This window comes from Heptranchias perlo, chromosome 17 (genome assembly GCF_035084215.1).
Source record: "Heptranchias perlo isolate sHepPer1 chromosome 17, sHepPer1.hap1, whole genome shotgun sequence".
Classification (NCBI taxonomy): Eukaryota; Metazoa; Chordata; class Chondrichthyes; order Hexanchiformes; family Hexanchidae; genus Heptranchias; species Heptranchias perlo.
This window is the reverse complement of record NC_090341.1, coordinates 59,118,197-59,131,850: the sequence shown is the minus strand read 5'-3', so window position 1 is coordinate 59,131,850 and position 13,654 is coordinate 59,118,197. Positions and strand designations below refer to the sequence as shown.

Here is a 13,654-nt window from a genome sequence, read left to right as displayed (position 1 = left end):
TGCAGGCAGATTTTAGGGAGTTAGGAAAGAGATTAATAAGTGTCCTCAAAGGTAGTAATCTCCGGATTACTCCCGGCGCTAGTGAGTATAGAAATAGGAGGATAGAGCAGATGAATGCGTGGCTGGAGAGATGGTGCAGGAGGGAGGGGTTTCGATTCCTGGGGCATTGGGACCGGTTCTGGGGTAGGTGGGACCTGTACAGACCGGACGGGTTGAACCTCAAAGGAGCTGGGACCAATGTCGTGGCGGGGAGGTTCGCCACTGCTGTGGGGGAGGGTTTAAACTAATGTTGCAGGGGGTTGGGTAGCAGTATGTAGTATTGGAGAGGAGAAACAAGGTGCACAAAAGAATTGGGAGAGACAGAAAGCACTAGAGTAAAAAATAGTACAGTATTAGATGGGATCGGACTAAGAGAAAATACAAGAAGGTCTAAGATAGGTTTACTGTTCATGTGTAATCTATTTGGTTAGAATTAAGAAACAATAGAGGTGCCATTACATTACTGGGTGTATTCTATAGGTCACCAAATAGTGGGAAGGAGATAGAGGGGCAAATTTTCAGGGAAATTACAGAGAGGTGCAAGAACTATAGAGTAGTGATAATGGGGGACTTCAACTATCCGAATATAGACTGGGACAGTAATAGTGTAAAGGGAAGAGAGGGGGAGGAATTTTTGAAATGTGTTCAGGAGAATTTTCTTAACCAGGACGTTTCCGGCCCAATGAGGAAGGAGGCATTGCTGGATCTGGTTCTAGGGAATGAGATGGGCCAAGTGCAGCAAGTGTCAGTGGGGGAGCATTTAGGGAACAGCGATCATAGTATCATAAGGTTTAGAATAGCTATAGAAAAGGACACGGATCACTCTAAAGTAAAAATATTCAATTGGAGGAGGGCCAATTTCAATGGGATGAGAACAGATCTGGCCCGGGTAAATTGGAATCAAAGATTGACAGGCAAAACTGTAATTGAACAGTGGGCGGCCTTTAAAGAGGAGATGGATCGGGTACAGTCTAGGTACATTCCCACAAGGGGGAAAGGTAGGGCAACTAAAACCAGAGCTCCCTGGATGACAAGAGAGATAGTGAGTAAGATGAAGGAAAAAAGGGGCATATGACAGATGTCAGGCTGATAATACAAGTGAGAACCAGGCTGAATATAGAAAGTTCAGAGGGGAAGTGAAAAAGGAAATAAGAGGGGCAAAGAGAGAGTCTGAGAATAGACTGGCGGCCAACAGAAAAGGGAATCCAAAAGCATTTAAACAGTAAACGGGTAGTAAGAGGAGGGGTGGGGCCGATTAGGGACCAAAAAAATCTACTCATGGAGGCAAAGGGGATGGCCGAGGTACTAAATGAGTACTTTGCATCTGTCTTTACCAAGGACAATGCTGCCAGAGTCTCAGTAAAGGAAGATATAGTTGAGATACTGGATGGGCTAAAAATTGATAAAGAGAAGGTACCGGAAAGGCTGGCTGTACTTAAAGTAGATAAGTCACCAGGTCCGGATGGGATGCATCCTAGGTTGCTGAGGGAAGTAAGGATGGAAATTGCGGAGGTACTGGCCATAATCTTCCAATCCTCCTTAGATACGGGGGGTGGTGCCAGAGGACTGGAGAATTGCAAATGTTACACCCTTGTTCAAAAAAGGGTGTACGGATAAACCCAGCAACTATAGGCCAGTCAGTTTAACCTCAGTGGTGGAGAAACTTTTAGAAACGATAATCCAGGACAGAATTAACAGTCACTTGGACAAGTGTGGATTGATTCGGGAAAGCCAGCATGGATTTGTTAAAGGCAAATCGTGTTTAACCAATCTGATAGAGTTTTTTGATGAGGTAACAGAGAGGGTTGATGAGGGCAATGCGGTTGATGTGGTGTATATGGACTTTCAAAGGGCGTTTGATAAAGTGCCGCATGATAGGCTTATCATCAAGATAGTGGCCCATGGAATAAAAGGGGCAGTAGCTACATGGATACAGAATTGGCTAAGTGACAGGAAGCTGAGAGTAGTGGTGAACAGTTGTTTTTCGGACTGGAGGGAGGTGTACAGTGGTGTTCCCCAGGGGTCAGTGCTGGGACCACTGCTTTTCTTGATATATATTAATGACTTGGACTTGGGTGTACAGGGCACAATTTCCAAATTTGCAGATGACACAAAACTTGGAAGTGTAGTAAACAGTGAGGAGGATAGTGATAGACTTCAAGAGGATATAGACAGGCTGGTGGAATGGGCGGACACGTGGCAGATGAAATTAAATGCAGAAAAATGCGATGTGATATATTTCGGTGGGAAGAACGAGGAGAGGCAATATAAACTAGAGGGCACAATTCTAAAAGGGGTGCAGGAACAGAGAGATCTGGGGGTATATGTGCACAAATTGTTGAAGGTGGCAGGGCAGATTGAGAAAGTGGTTAAGAAAGCATATGTGATCCTGGGCTTTATAAATATAGGCATAAAGTACAAAAACAAGGAAGTCATGATGAACCTTTATAAAACACTGGTTCGGCCACAACTGGAGTATTGTGTCCAGTTCTGGGCACAATTTAGGAAAGATATGAAGGCCTTAGAGAGGGTGCAGAAGAGATTTACTGGAATGATTCCAGGGATGGGGGGGTTTCAGTTATGTGGATAGACTGGAGAATCTGGGGTTATTCTCCTTGGAACAGAGAAGGTTGAGAGGAGATTTGATCGAGGTATTCAAAATCATGAAGGGTCCAGACAGAGTAGATAGAGAGAAACTGTTCCCATTGGCGGAAGGGTCAAGAGCCAGAGGATATAGATTTAAGGTGATTGGCAAAAGAACCAAAGGTGACATGAGGAAAAACTTTTTTACACAGTGAGTGGTTGTGATCTGGAATGCACTGCCCGAGGGGGTGGTGGAGGCAGATTCAATCATGGCCTTCAAAGGGGAACTGGATAAGTACTTGAAAGGAAAAAATTTGCAAGGCTACGGGGATAGGGCGGGGGAGTGGGTCTAACTGGATTGCTCTTGCATAGAGCCAGCACGGACTCGATTGGCAGAATGGCCTCCTTCCATGCTGTAACCTTTCTATGATTCTACGATTCTACACTGTCCCATCAAACACTCCCAGGGCAGGCACAGCATGGGTTAGATACAGAGTAAAGCTCCCTCTACACTGTCCCATCAAACACTCCCAGGGCAGGTACAGTACGGGGTTAGATACAGAGTAAAACTCCCTCTGCACTGTCCCATCAAACACTCCCAGGGCAGGTACAGCACGGGTTAGATACAGAGTAAAGCTCCCTCTACACTGTCCCATCAAACACTCCCAGGGTAGATACAGGGTTAGATACAGAGTAAAGCTCCCTCTACACTGTCCCATCAAACACTCCCAGGGCAGGGACAGCATGGGGTTAGATACAGAGTAAAGCTCCCTCTACACTGTCCCATCAAACACTCCCAGGGCAGGTACAGCACGGGGTTAGATACAGAGTAAAGCTCCCTCTACACTGTCCCATCAAACACTCCCAGGGTAGATACAGGGTTAGATACAGAGTAAAGCTCCCTCTACACTGTCCCATCAAACACTCCCAGGGCAGGGACAGCATGGGGTTAGATACAGAGTAAAGCTCCCTCTACACTGTCCCATCAAACACTCGCAGGGCAGGTACAGCACGGGGTTAGATACAGAGTAAAGCTCCCTCTACACTGTCCCATCAAACACTCCCAGGGTAGATACAGGGTTAGATACAGAGTAAAGCTCCCTCTACACTGTCCCATCAAACACTCCCAGGGCAGGGACAGCATGGGGTTAGATACAGAGTAAAGCTCCCTCTACACTGTCCCATCAAACACTCGCAGGGCAGGTACAGCACGGGGTTAGATACAGAGTAAAGCTCCCTCTACACTGTCCCATCAAACACTCGCAGGGCAGGTACAGCACGGGTTAGATACAGAGTAAAGCTCCCTCTACACTGTCCCATCAAACACTCGCAGGGCAGGTACAGCACGGGTTAGATACAGAGTAAAGCTCCCTCTACACTGTCCCATCAAACACTCCCAGGGCAGGTACAGCACGGGTTAGAAACAGAGTAAAGCTCCCTCTACACTGTCCCATCAAACACTCCCAGGGCAGGCCTACAGTGATGGAGGCGATACGAGATCTATTTGGGAGTAATGAATAGTTCAGGTAAATGAGTTAAATGTGGTGGAGTCCCTCAGGACCATAATATTGTAACGGTTTAAGTTTTAACTAGAAAGGGCAAAAGTTAGTCCAAGAACAGCAGATGATTTCGGGAAGATTTTAGAAAAATGAGGAGTGAGCTAGCTGGGGTGAAGTGGAAGGAGAAATCGGACGCAGGTCTGTGGAGTGGGAGTGGGACGGTTTTCAAAAAGAGACTGTAAGTTACAGAATAAATATATTCCATTAAAAAGAGAGTAATTCAAGTTTCAGGATGCCGTCGAGAAATAAAGAGGTGAGAGACAAACTAAAATTGAAGATATGAGCAGAGGTCTGATTAAAAATAAGTGAGAATCTGAGGAATCTCAAAAAAAATTAATAAAGAATTGTAAAGTATTCTACAAATAGGTAGTAAAAAGGGAATTGTTAAATATGAGATGGGAGGAGAGGGTAGTGAGTTGGAGGATAAGAGAGCTCAATACTGCAGAAAGTCTAGAGGAGTATAGAGAGTGCAGGGGTGAAATTAAAAAGAAATTAGGAAAGCAAAGAGAGGGCATGAAAAAATACTGGGAAGTAAAATCAAAGAAAACCCAAAGATGTTTTATAAATACATAAAGAGCAAGAGGATAACTAAGGAAAGAGTAGGGCCTATTAGAGAACAAAAAGGTAACCAGTGTGTGGAGGCAGAAGATGTGGGGATGGTTCTTAATGAATACTTTGCATCTGTCTTCACAGAAGAGGGGGACGAGGCAGAGATTGTAGTTAAGGAGGAGGAGTGTGAAATATTGGATGGGATAAACATAGTGAGAGAGGAAGTATTAAGGGGATTAGCATCTTTGAAAGTAGATAAATCACCAGGCCCGGATGAAATGTATCCCAGGCTGTTAAAAGAAGCAAGGGAGGAAATAGCGGAGACTCTGACCATCATTTTCCAATCCTCCCTGGATACAGGCGTGGTGCCGGAGGATTGGAGGACTGCTAACGTTGTACCATTGTTTAAAAAGGGAGCGAGGGATAGACCGAGTAATTACAGGCCAGTCAGTCTAACCTCGGTGGTGGGCAAATTATTGGAAACAATTCTGAGGGACAGGATAAACTGTCACTTAGAAAGGCACGGAGTAATCAAGGACAGTCAGCATGGATTTGTTAAGGGAAGGTCATGTCTTCAGCCAGAAGTGCCGAGTGGATGATCCATCTCGGCCTCCTCCCGATATCCCCACCATCACAGAAGCCAGTCTTCAGCCAATTCGATTCACTCCACGTGACATCAAGAAACGGCTGAGTGCACTGGATACAACAAAGACTATGGGCCCCGACAACATCCCGGCTGCAGTGCTGAAGACTTGTGCTCCAGAACTAGCTGCACCTCTAGCCAAACTGTTCCAGTACAGCTACAACACTGGCATCCACCCGATAATGTGGAAAATTGCCCAGGTATGTCCTGTCTACAAAAAGCAGGACAAATCCAATCCGGCCAATTACCGCCCCATCAGTCTACTCTCAATCATCAGCAAAGTGATGGAAGGTGTCGTCGACAGTGCTATCAAGCAGCACTTACTCACCAATAACCTGCTCACCGATGCTCAGTTTGGGTTCCGCCAGGACCACTCAGCTCCTGACCTCATTACAGCCTTGGTCCAAACATGGACAAAAGAGTTGAATTCCAGAGGTGAGGTGAGAGTGACTGCCCTTGACATCAAGGCAGCATTTGACCGTGTGTGGCACCAAGGAGCCCTAGTAAAATTGAAGTCAATGGGAATCAGGGGGAAAACTCTCCAGTGGCTGGAGTCATACCTAGCACAAAGGAAGATGGTAGTGGTTGTTGGAGGCCAATCATCTCAACCCCAGGGCATTGCTGCAGGAGTTCCTCAGGGCAGTGTCCTAGGCCCAACCATCTTCAGCTGCTTCATCAATGACCTTCCCTCCATCATAAGGTCAGAAATGGGGATGTTCGCTGATGATTGCAGTGTTCAGTTCCATTCGCAACCCCTCAAATAATGAAGCAGTCCGAGCCTGCATGCAGCAAGACATGGACAACATTCAGACTTGGGCTGATAAGTGGCAAGTAACATTCGCGCCAGACAAGTGCCAGGCAATGACCACCTCCAACAAGAGAGAGTCTAACCACCTCCCCTTGACATTAAACCATTGCCGAATCCCCCACCATCAACATCCTGGGGGTCACCATTGACCAGAAACTTAACTGGACCAGCCATATAAATACTGTGGCTACAAGAGCAGGTCAGAGGCTGGGTATTCTGCGGCGAGTGACTCACCTCCTGACTCCCCAAAGCCTTTCCACCATCTACAAGGCACAAGTCAGGAGTGTGATGGAATACTCTCCACTTGCCTGGATGAGTGCAGCTCCAACAACACTCAAGAAGCTCGACACCATCCAAGATAAAGCAGCCCGCTTGATTGGCACCCCATCCACCACCCTAAACATTCACTCCCTTCACCACCGTCGCACTGTGGCTGCAGTGTGTACCATCCACAGGATGCATTGCAGCAACTCACCAAGGCTTCTTCGACAGCACCTCCCAAACCCGCGACCTCTACCACCTAGGAGGACAAGGGCAGCAGGTACATGGGAACAACACCACCTGCACGTTCCCCTCCAAGTCACACACCATCCCGACTTGGAAATATATCGCCGTTCCTTCATCGTCGCTGGGTCAAAATCCTGGAACTCCCTTCTTAACAGCACTGTGGGAGAACCTTCACCACACGGACTGCAGCGGTTCAAGAAAGCGGCTCACCACCATCTTCTCAAGGGCAATTAAGGATGGGCAATAAATGCCGGCCTCGCCAGCGACGCCCACATCCCATGAACGAATTTTTTAAAATGTCTGACTAACTTGATTGAATTTTTTGCGCAGGTAACAAGGAGGGTCGATGAGGGTAGTGCATTTGATGTTGTCTACATGGATTTTAGAAAAGCTTTTGACAAGGTCCCACATGGCAGACTGGTCAAAAAAGTATAAGCCCATGGGAACCAAGGGAAAGTGGCAAGTTGGATCCAAAATTGGCTCAGTGGCAGGAAGCAAAGGGTAATGGTTGACAGGTGTTTTTGTGACTGGAAGGCTGTTTCCAGTGGGGTTCCGCAGGGCTCAGTACTAGGATCCTTGCTTTTTGTGATATATATTAATGATTTGGACTTAAATGTAGGGGGCATGATTAAGAAGTTTGCAGATGTTACAAAAATTGGCCATGTGGTTGATAGTGAGGAGGAAAGCTGTGGACTGCAGGAAGATATCAATGGACTAGTCAGGTGGGCAGAAAAGTGACAAATGGCATTCAATCCGGAGAAGTGTGAGGTAATGCATTTGGGGAGGGCAAACAAGGAATGGAGTACACAATAAATGGGAGGATACTGAGAGGTGTAGAGTAGCAAAGGGACCTTGGAGTGCATGTCCACAGATCCCTGAAGGTAGCAGGACAGGTAGATAAGGTGGTTAAGAAGACATACAGGATACTTTCCTTTGTTAGCCGAGGCATAGAATATAAGAGCAGGGAGGTTATGCTGGAACTGTATAAAACACTGGTTAGACCACAGCTTGAGTACTGCGCACAGTTCTGGTCACCACATTACAGGAAGGATGTAATTGCACTAGAGAGGGTACGGAGGAGATTTACGAGGATGTTGCCAGGACTGGAGAATTTTAGCTATGATGAAAGATTGGATAGGCTGGGGTTGTTGTCTTTGGAACAGAGGAGGCTGAGGGGAGATTTAATTGAGGTGTATAAAATTATGTGGGCCTAGATAGAGTGGATAGGAAGGACCTATTTCCCTTAGCAGAGAGGTCAATAACCAGGGGGCATAGATTTAAAGTAATTGGGAGAAGGATTAGAGGGGAGCTGGGGAGAAATGTTTTCACCCAGAGGGTGGTGGGGGTCTGGAACTCACTGCCTGAAAGGGTGGTAGAGGCAGAAACCCTCAACTCATTTAAAAAGTACTTGGATGTGCACTTGAAGTGCCGTAACCGACAGGGCTACAGACCAAGTGCTGGAAAGTGGGATTAGGCTGGGTGGCTCGTTTTCAGCTGGCGCGGACACGATGGGCCGAATGACCTCCTTCTGTGCTGTAAATTTTCTATGATTCTATAATTGAAAGTTGGTGGGGACACCAAGGCCTTCACTTAAATGTTCACAAAAGAGAAGGATATTGGGGAGGTGATAAATCCTGAATTGATATCATAATTCCCTGTATCCCTGGTGTAAACTTGGTCTGATAAATCCTGTATCCTGGTGTATACTGGGTCTGATATGTCCTATACCCTAGTGTATACTGGGTCTCATATTTCCTGTATCCTGGTGTACACTGGGTTTGATATGTCCTGTGTCCTGGTGTACACTGGGTTTGGTATGTCCTGTGTTCTGGTGTACACTGGGTTTGATATGTCCCGTATCCTGGTGTACACTGGGTTTGATATGTCCTGTATCTTGGTGTACACTGGGTTTGATATGTTGTGTATCCTGGTGTACACTGGGTTTGATATGTCCTGTATCCCGGTGTACACTGGGTTTGATATGTCCTGTATCCCGGTGTACACTGGGTTTGATATATCCTGTATCCTGGTGTACACTGGGTTTGATATATCCTGTATCCTGGTGTACACTGGGTTTGATATATCCTGTATGCCGGTGTACACTGGGTTTGATATATCCTGTATCCTGGTGTACACTGGGTTTGATATATCCTGTATCCCGGTGTAAACTGGGTTTGATATGTCCTGTATCCTCGTGTACACTGAGTTTACGATGTCCTGTATCCTGGTTGCACTGGGTTTGATATGTCCTGTATCCCGGTGTACACTGGGTTTGATATGTCCTGTATCTTCGTGTACACTGGGTTTGATATGTCCTGTATCCCGGTGTACACTGGGTTTGATATGTCCTGTGTCCTGGTGTATACTGGGTTTGATATGTCCTGTATCCCGGTGTACACTGGGTTTGATATGTTCCGTATCCTGGTGTACACTGGGTTTGATATGTCCCGTATCCTGGTGTACACTGGGTTTGATATGTCCCGTATCCTGTTGTACACAGGGTTTGATATGTCCTGTATCTTGGTGTACACTGGGTTTGATATGTCGTGTATCCTGGTGTACACTGGGTTTGATATGTCCTGTATCTTGGTGTACACTGGGTTTGATATGTCCTGTATCTTGGTGTACACTGGGTTTGATATGTCCTGTGTCCTGGTGTACACTGGGTTTGATATGTCCTGTGTCCTGGTGTACACTGGGTTTGATATGTCCTGTGTCCTGGTGTACACTGGGTTTGATATGTCCTGTGTCCTGGTGTACACTGGGTTTGATATGTCCTGTGTCCTGGTGTACACTGGGTTTGATATATCCTGTGTCCTGGTGTACACTGGGTTTGATATATCCTGTGTCCTGGTGTACACTGGGTTTGATATGTCCTGTATCCCTTGGTGATCACCTACCTGTGTGGATTATGTTGCAGGTGCAAGTGGGTAAATACAATGAGACGATCGCGATGGTGCAGCTGGGAGAGAGTGAGACGTCCATCGTGGTGTCGATCGTGGTGTGTGTCGTGTTGCTGCTGGTCTGTGCCATCGGTAAGAAATTCACCAGGCTGGACCATGAACTGAGAAGCTACAAAATACCGCAGGAGCTGAACGGATCAGGAAGCATGCTTAACATGTACAATTGGTGTGTGCAAAACATACTGGGGCTCCTTCTGCTCCTCACTTCGTGGGAGTAAAAGAGAAATTCACTCTCTTGTAGTGAAATCTGATTCACCGAGTGGGTTGATGCAATTCCTTTAGCCGCCTCCCTCTATCCATCCTGAGGAGTTCGAGAAATAACTTCTCTCTGGAGACCTGGTACAGATCAGCCAGGATCTGACTGAATGGCAGAACAGGCTGAAGGGGCTGAATGGCCTGCTCCTGTTCCTGTGTTAATCCTGTCACTTGCCCAGAGGGGTTTGCTGGCGAGGGACTGGCAGAATGCTTAGAGCTTGCGTTTGATGACTGTCCCGTTCTGGACCGGTGACCATGGCCTCTGATCCGAGAGCAGGGACTGGGCTGACATTGAGATGGAGGTGAGGACAGTTGATTCTTGGGCCTGTGGCACTCTACTGGGGTCCCCTGTGAACCACTTTGCTCTCCTTGCTCTGTGAGGAGAGAGATCGTGAACTGGTAGCACACTTACCCATTTTGGTGCTGTACTGTCACCACTAGCTGTGCACAATCAGTGTGCAAGGACCTGTTTAACCATGTTGGGCTCAGCACCCACCAGCCACGTGCCCCTATCTCACTCCTTTCTACATGCTGACCGTCACAGAGGTGGAAATAACCAGAGACTGAGAGAAGTGGCAGTGGAAGGGTTCGAGGTGGTGAGTGAAAGTCGGTCGAGGAGGGAGGTTTGGAGGCGGGTTTTGAAGGAGGGGAGGGAGGTAGCAAGGGGGAGGAGGTTAGTGTTCCAGAATGTGGACATGAGGCAGCTGAAGGTTCCGGGCTGAGAGTAGAGCAGAGACAGGGGGAGGGGATGCAAATGAGGCCCGAGCTGGAAGAGCAGAGTTGGACCTCCAGGCTGCAGGAGGTTACAGAGAGAGGGCAGCACAGGGCTATGGATTCTGAAGCCAATCTGGAGGTGTATAGAGGGCTGGCAGGCTCCGGGATTTAAGGGAACTGGACTTTGTGTGGGATAGGATGTAGGCGGTGGAGTTTTACAGCAAGCCTCTGGTTACTCCTCGTACCCTCTCCCTTCCTGACTCAGTCTCTAATTTCCTTACATCTCTGTGAAGTGTCTTGGGGCACGTTGTACATTCGAGGTGTTGTATAAATGCAGGTGGTTGTTGTTGTTTGGGGCGAGTTGCAGTTTGTAAAGGGTGGAACTCAGTAGGCCAGTGAGGAGAACGCTGGAATAATCGAGTCTGAATGCGGCAAAGGTTTGGGCTAGCATTTCAGGGTCGGAATTCAAAAGTGAGGTACAGATCAGACATGATCTAACTGAACAGCAGAACAGGCTCGAGGGGCTGAATGGCCTCCTCCTGTTACATAAGAACAGACTCGAGGGGCTGAATGGCCTCCTCCTGTTACAGAGGAACAGGCTGGAGGGACTGAATGGCCTCCTCCTGTTACATAGGTACAGGCTCGAGGGGCTGAATGGCCTCCTCCTGTTACATAGGAACAGGCTCGAGGGGCTGAATGGCCTCCTCCTGTTATATAGGAACAGGCTCGAGGGGCTGAATGGCCTCCTCCTGTTACATAGGAACAGGCTCGAGGGGCTGAATGGCGGCCTCCTCCTGTTACATAGGTATAGGCTCGAGGGGCTGAATGGCCTCCTCCTGTTATATAGGAACAGGCTCGAGGGGCTGAATGGCCTCCTCCTGTTATATAGGAACAGGCTCGAGGGGCTGAATGGCCTCCTCCTGTTACATAGGAACAGGCTTGAGGGGCTGAATGGCCTCCTCCTGTTACATCGGTACAGGCTCGAGGGGCTGAATGGCCTCCTCCTGTTACATAGGAACAGGCTTGAGGGGCTGAATGGCCTCCTCCTGTTACATCGGTACAGGCTCGAGGGGCTGAATGGCCTCCTCCTGTTACATAGGAACAGGCTCGAGGGGCTGAATGGCCTCCTCCTGTTACAGAGGAACAGGCTGGAGGGACTGAATGGCCTCCTCCTGTTACATAGGTACAGGCTCGAGGGGCTGAATGGCCTCCTCCTGTTACATAGGAACAGGCTCGAGGGGCTGAATGGCCTCCTCCTGTTATATAGGAACAGGCTCGAGGGGCTGAATGGCCTCCTCCTGTTACATAGGAACAGGCTCGAGGGGCTGAATGGCCTCCTCCTGTTACATCGGTACAGGCTCGAGGGGCTGAATGGCCTCCTCCTGTTCTTATGATCCTCCCTTTCTGAACGATGGATTGCCCGAGCTGACCAGGCTGCACCAGCTGTTTCTGACCGGCTGTTTTCAGCTTCCGTTACCTTGGCCCCGACCTTCACCAGTGATTGAGTCTGACCGTCCTTGTATTTTCCAGCTTTGGTCATCTTCTGTACAAAGAGCCGCCGAGCAGAACGATATCGCCAGAAGACCCTGCTTCAGATGGAAGAGATGGAGGCTCAGATCAGGGAGGAGATTCGTAAAGGTACAGGGTTAACAGCTCAAGCCTTTTCCCAACATGGGTACTTGTGGAAATAGCTGTACAACAGTTCCCATTAATAGATAGGGGTTAGCACAGCCCAGCTTCAACAATTAACCCTGAATCACAGTAAACAATCACACCATGCCCAGCGGGCTTTTATTTATTTACTTACTTCATTATTATTATTTAATTACTTCAGAAGGTAGACAACTCTGTGCAGGATAAACTACTTGCTCAGATTTATCTACATGTACAATAATACACAGAAGCAAAATAAAATACTGCACAGTGTAACAGTCCACCTTAAACCACTCATCCCGTTTATATAGTATAAGTAAAGAGTGAATTCTTAGAAAGACGCAGTCTCTGATGGACCACACTCGAGATACACTTGATGTCAGTTACAGCTAGTCGGTAGCACTCTCCCCTCTGAGTCAGAAGGCTGTTGGTACAAGTCCCACTCCAGAGACCTGAGCCCATAATCCAGGCTGACACTCCAGTGCCGTACTGAGGGAGTGCCGCACTGGCGGAGGTGCCGTCTTTCAGATGAGATGTTAAACCGAGGCCCCGTCTGCCCTCTCAGGTGGATGTAAAAGATCCCATTACATTATTCAAAGAAGAGCAGGGGAGTTCTCCCCAGTGTCCTGGGGCCAATATTTATCCCTCAACCAAGATCACTGAAACAGATGATCTGGTCATTATCACATTGCTGTTTGTGGATCTTGCTGTGCTCAAGTTGCCTGCCATATTTCCTACATTAAACAGTAACTACACTTTATAAAGTACTTCATTGGCTGTAAAGCACTTTGGGACGTCCAGAGGTCCTGAAAGGCGCTATATAAATGCAAGTTCTTTCTCTTTCTCTCGATTTGATGAGGAGCTGTTCCTTTCTGCCTTTCCCTCGTGCTGTAGGTTTTGCCGAGTTGCAGACAGATATGACCGATCTCACCAAAGAGTTAAACCGCAGCCAAGGGATTCCCTTCCTGGAGTACAAATACTTCGTCATTCGCACTTTCTTCCCGAAAGTGAGTATGTTTGTATCACCTGCCGCTCTCCCTGCTCTTTAATCAGTAGTTTCAGGGTGGGCTCCTCCTCTTCTCCACTCAACTGGCTCGCTCACTCTCTCCCCTCTAACAACAGGTTCTCCCCCCTCTCTCCACCCACTCACAATAGGGTATCTCTCCTTAATACTTCACCCCTACTCCTCTTCCCTTCCACATCCCCCTCACTTCCTCCCTCTCCTTTCCCTCCTTCCTCCTCTCTCCCTCACCCTTCCCTCCTTTCCCCTCTCCCTCCCTTTCCTCCTTCCCTTCCCTCCATCCTCTCTCTCTCCCTCTCTTTCCTCCATCCTCTCTCTCCCTCTCCCTTCCCTCCATCTCCTCTCTCTCCCTCTCCATTC

At 47.9% G+C, this 13,654-nt stretch overlaps 1 protein-coding gene across 1 annotated transcript in view; it reads left to right on the top strand.

Annotated features, from left to right (window-relative positions):
• LOC137334333 (plexin-D1-like) overlaps positions 1 to 13,654 on the top strand; it is a 231,883-nt gene that overhangs the window by 139,086 nt on the left and 79,143 nt on the right. Inside the window, 3 exon segments of the mRNA XM_067999033.1 lie at positions 9,609 to 9,723; positions 12,151 to 12,258; positions 13,168 to 13,280. Of these exon segments, the coding sequence (XP_067855134.1) occupies positions 9,609 to 9,723; positions 12,151 to 12,258; positions 13,168 to 13,280 (336 nt within the window).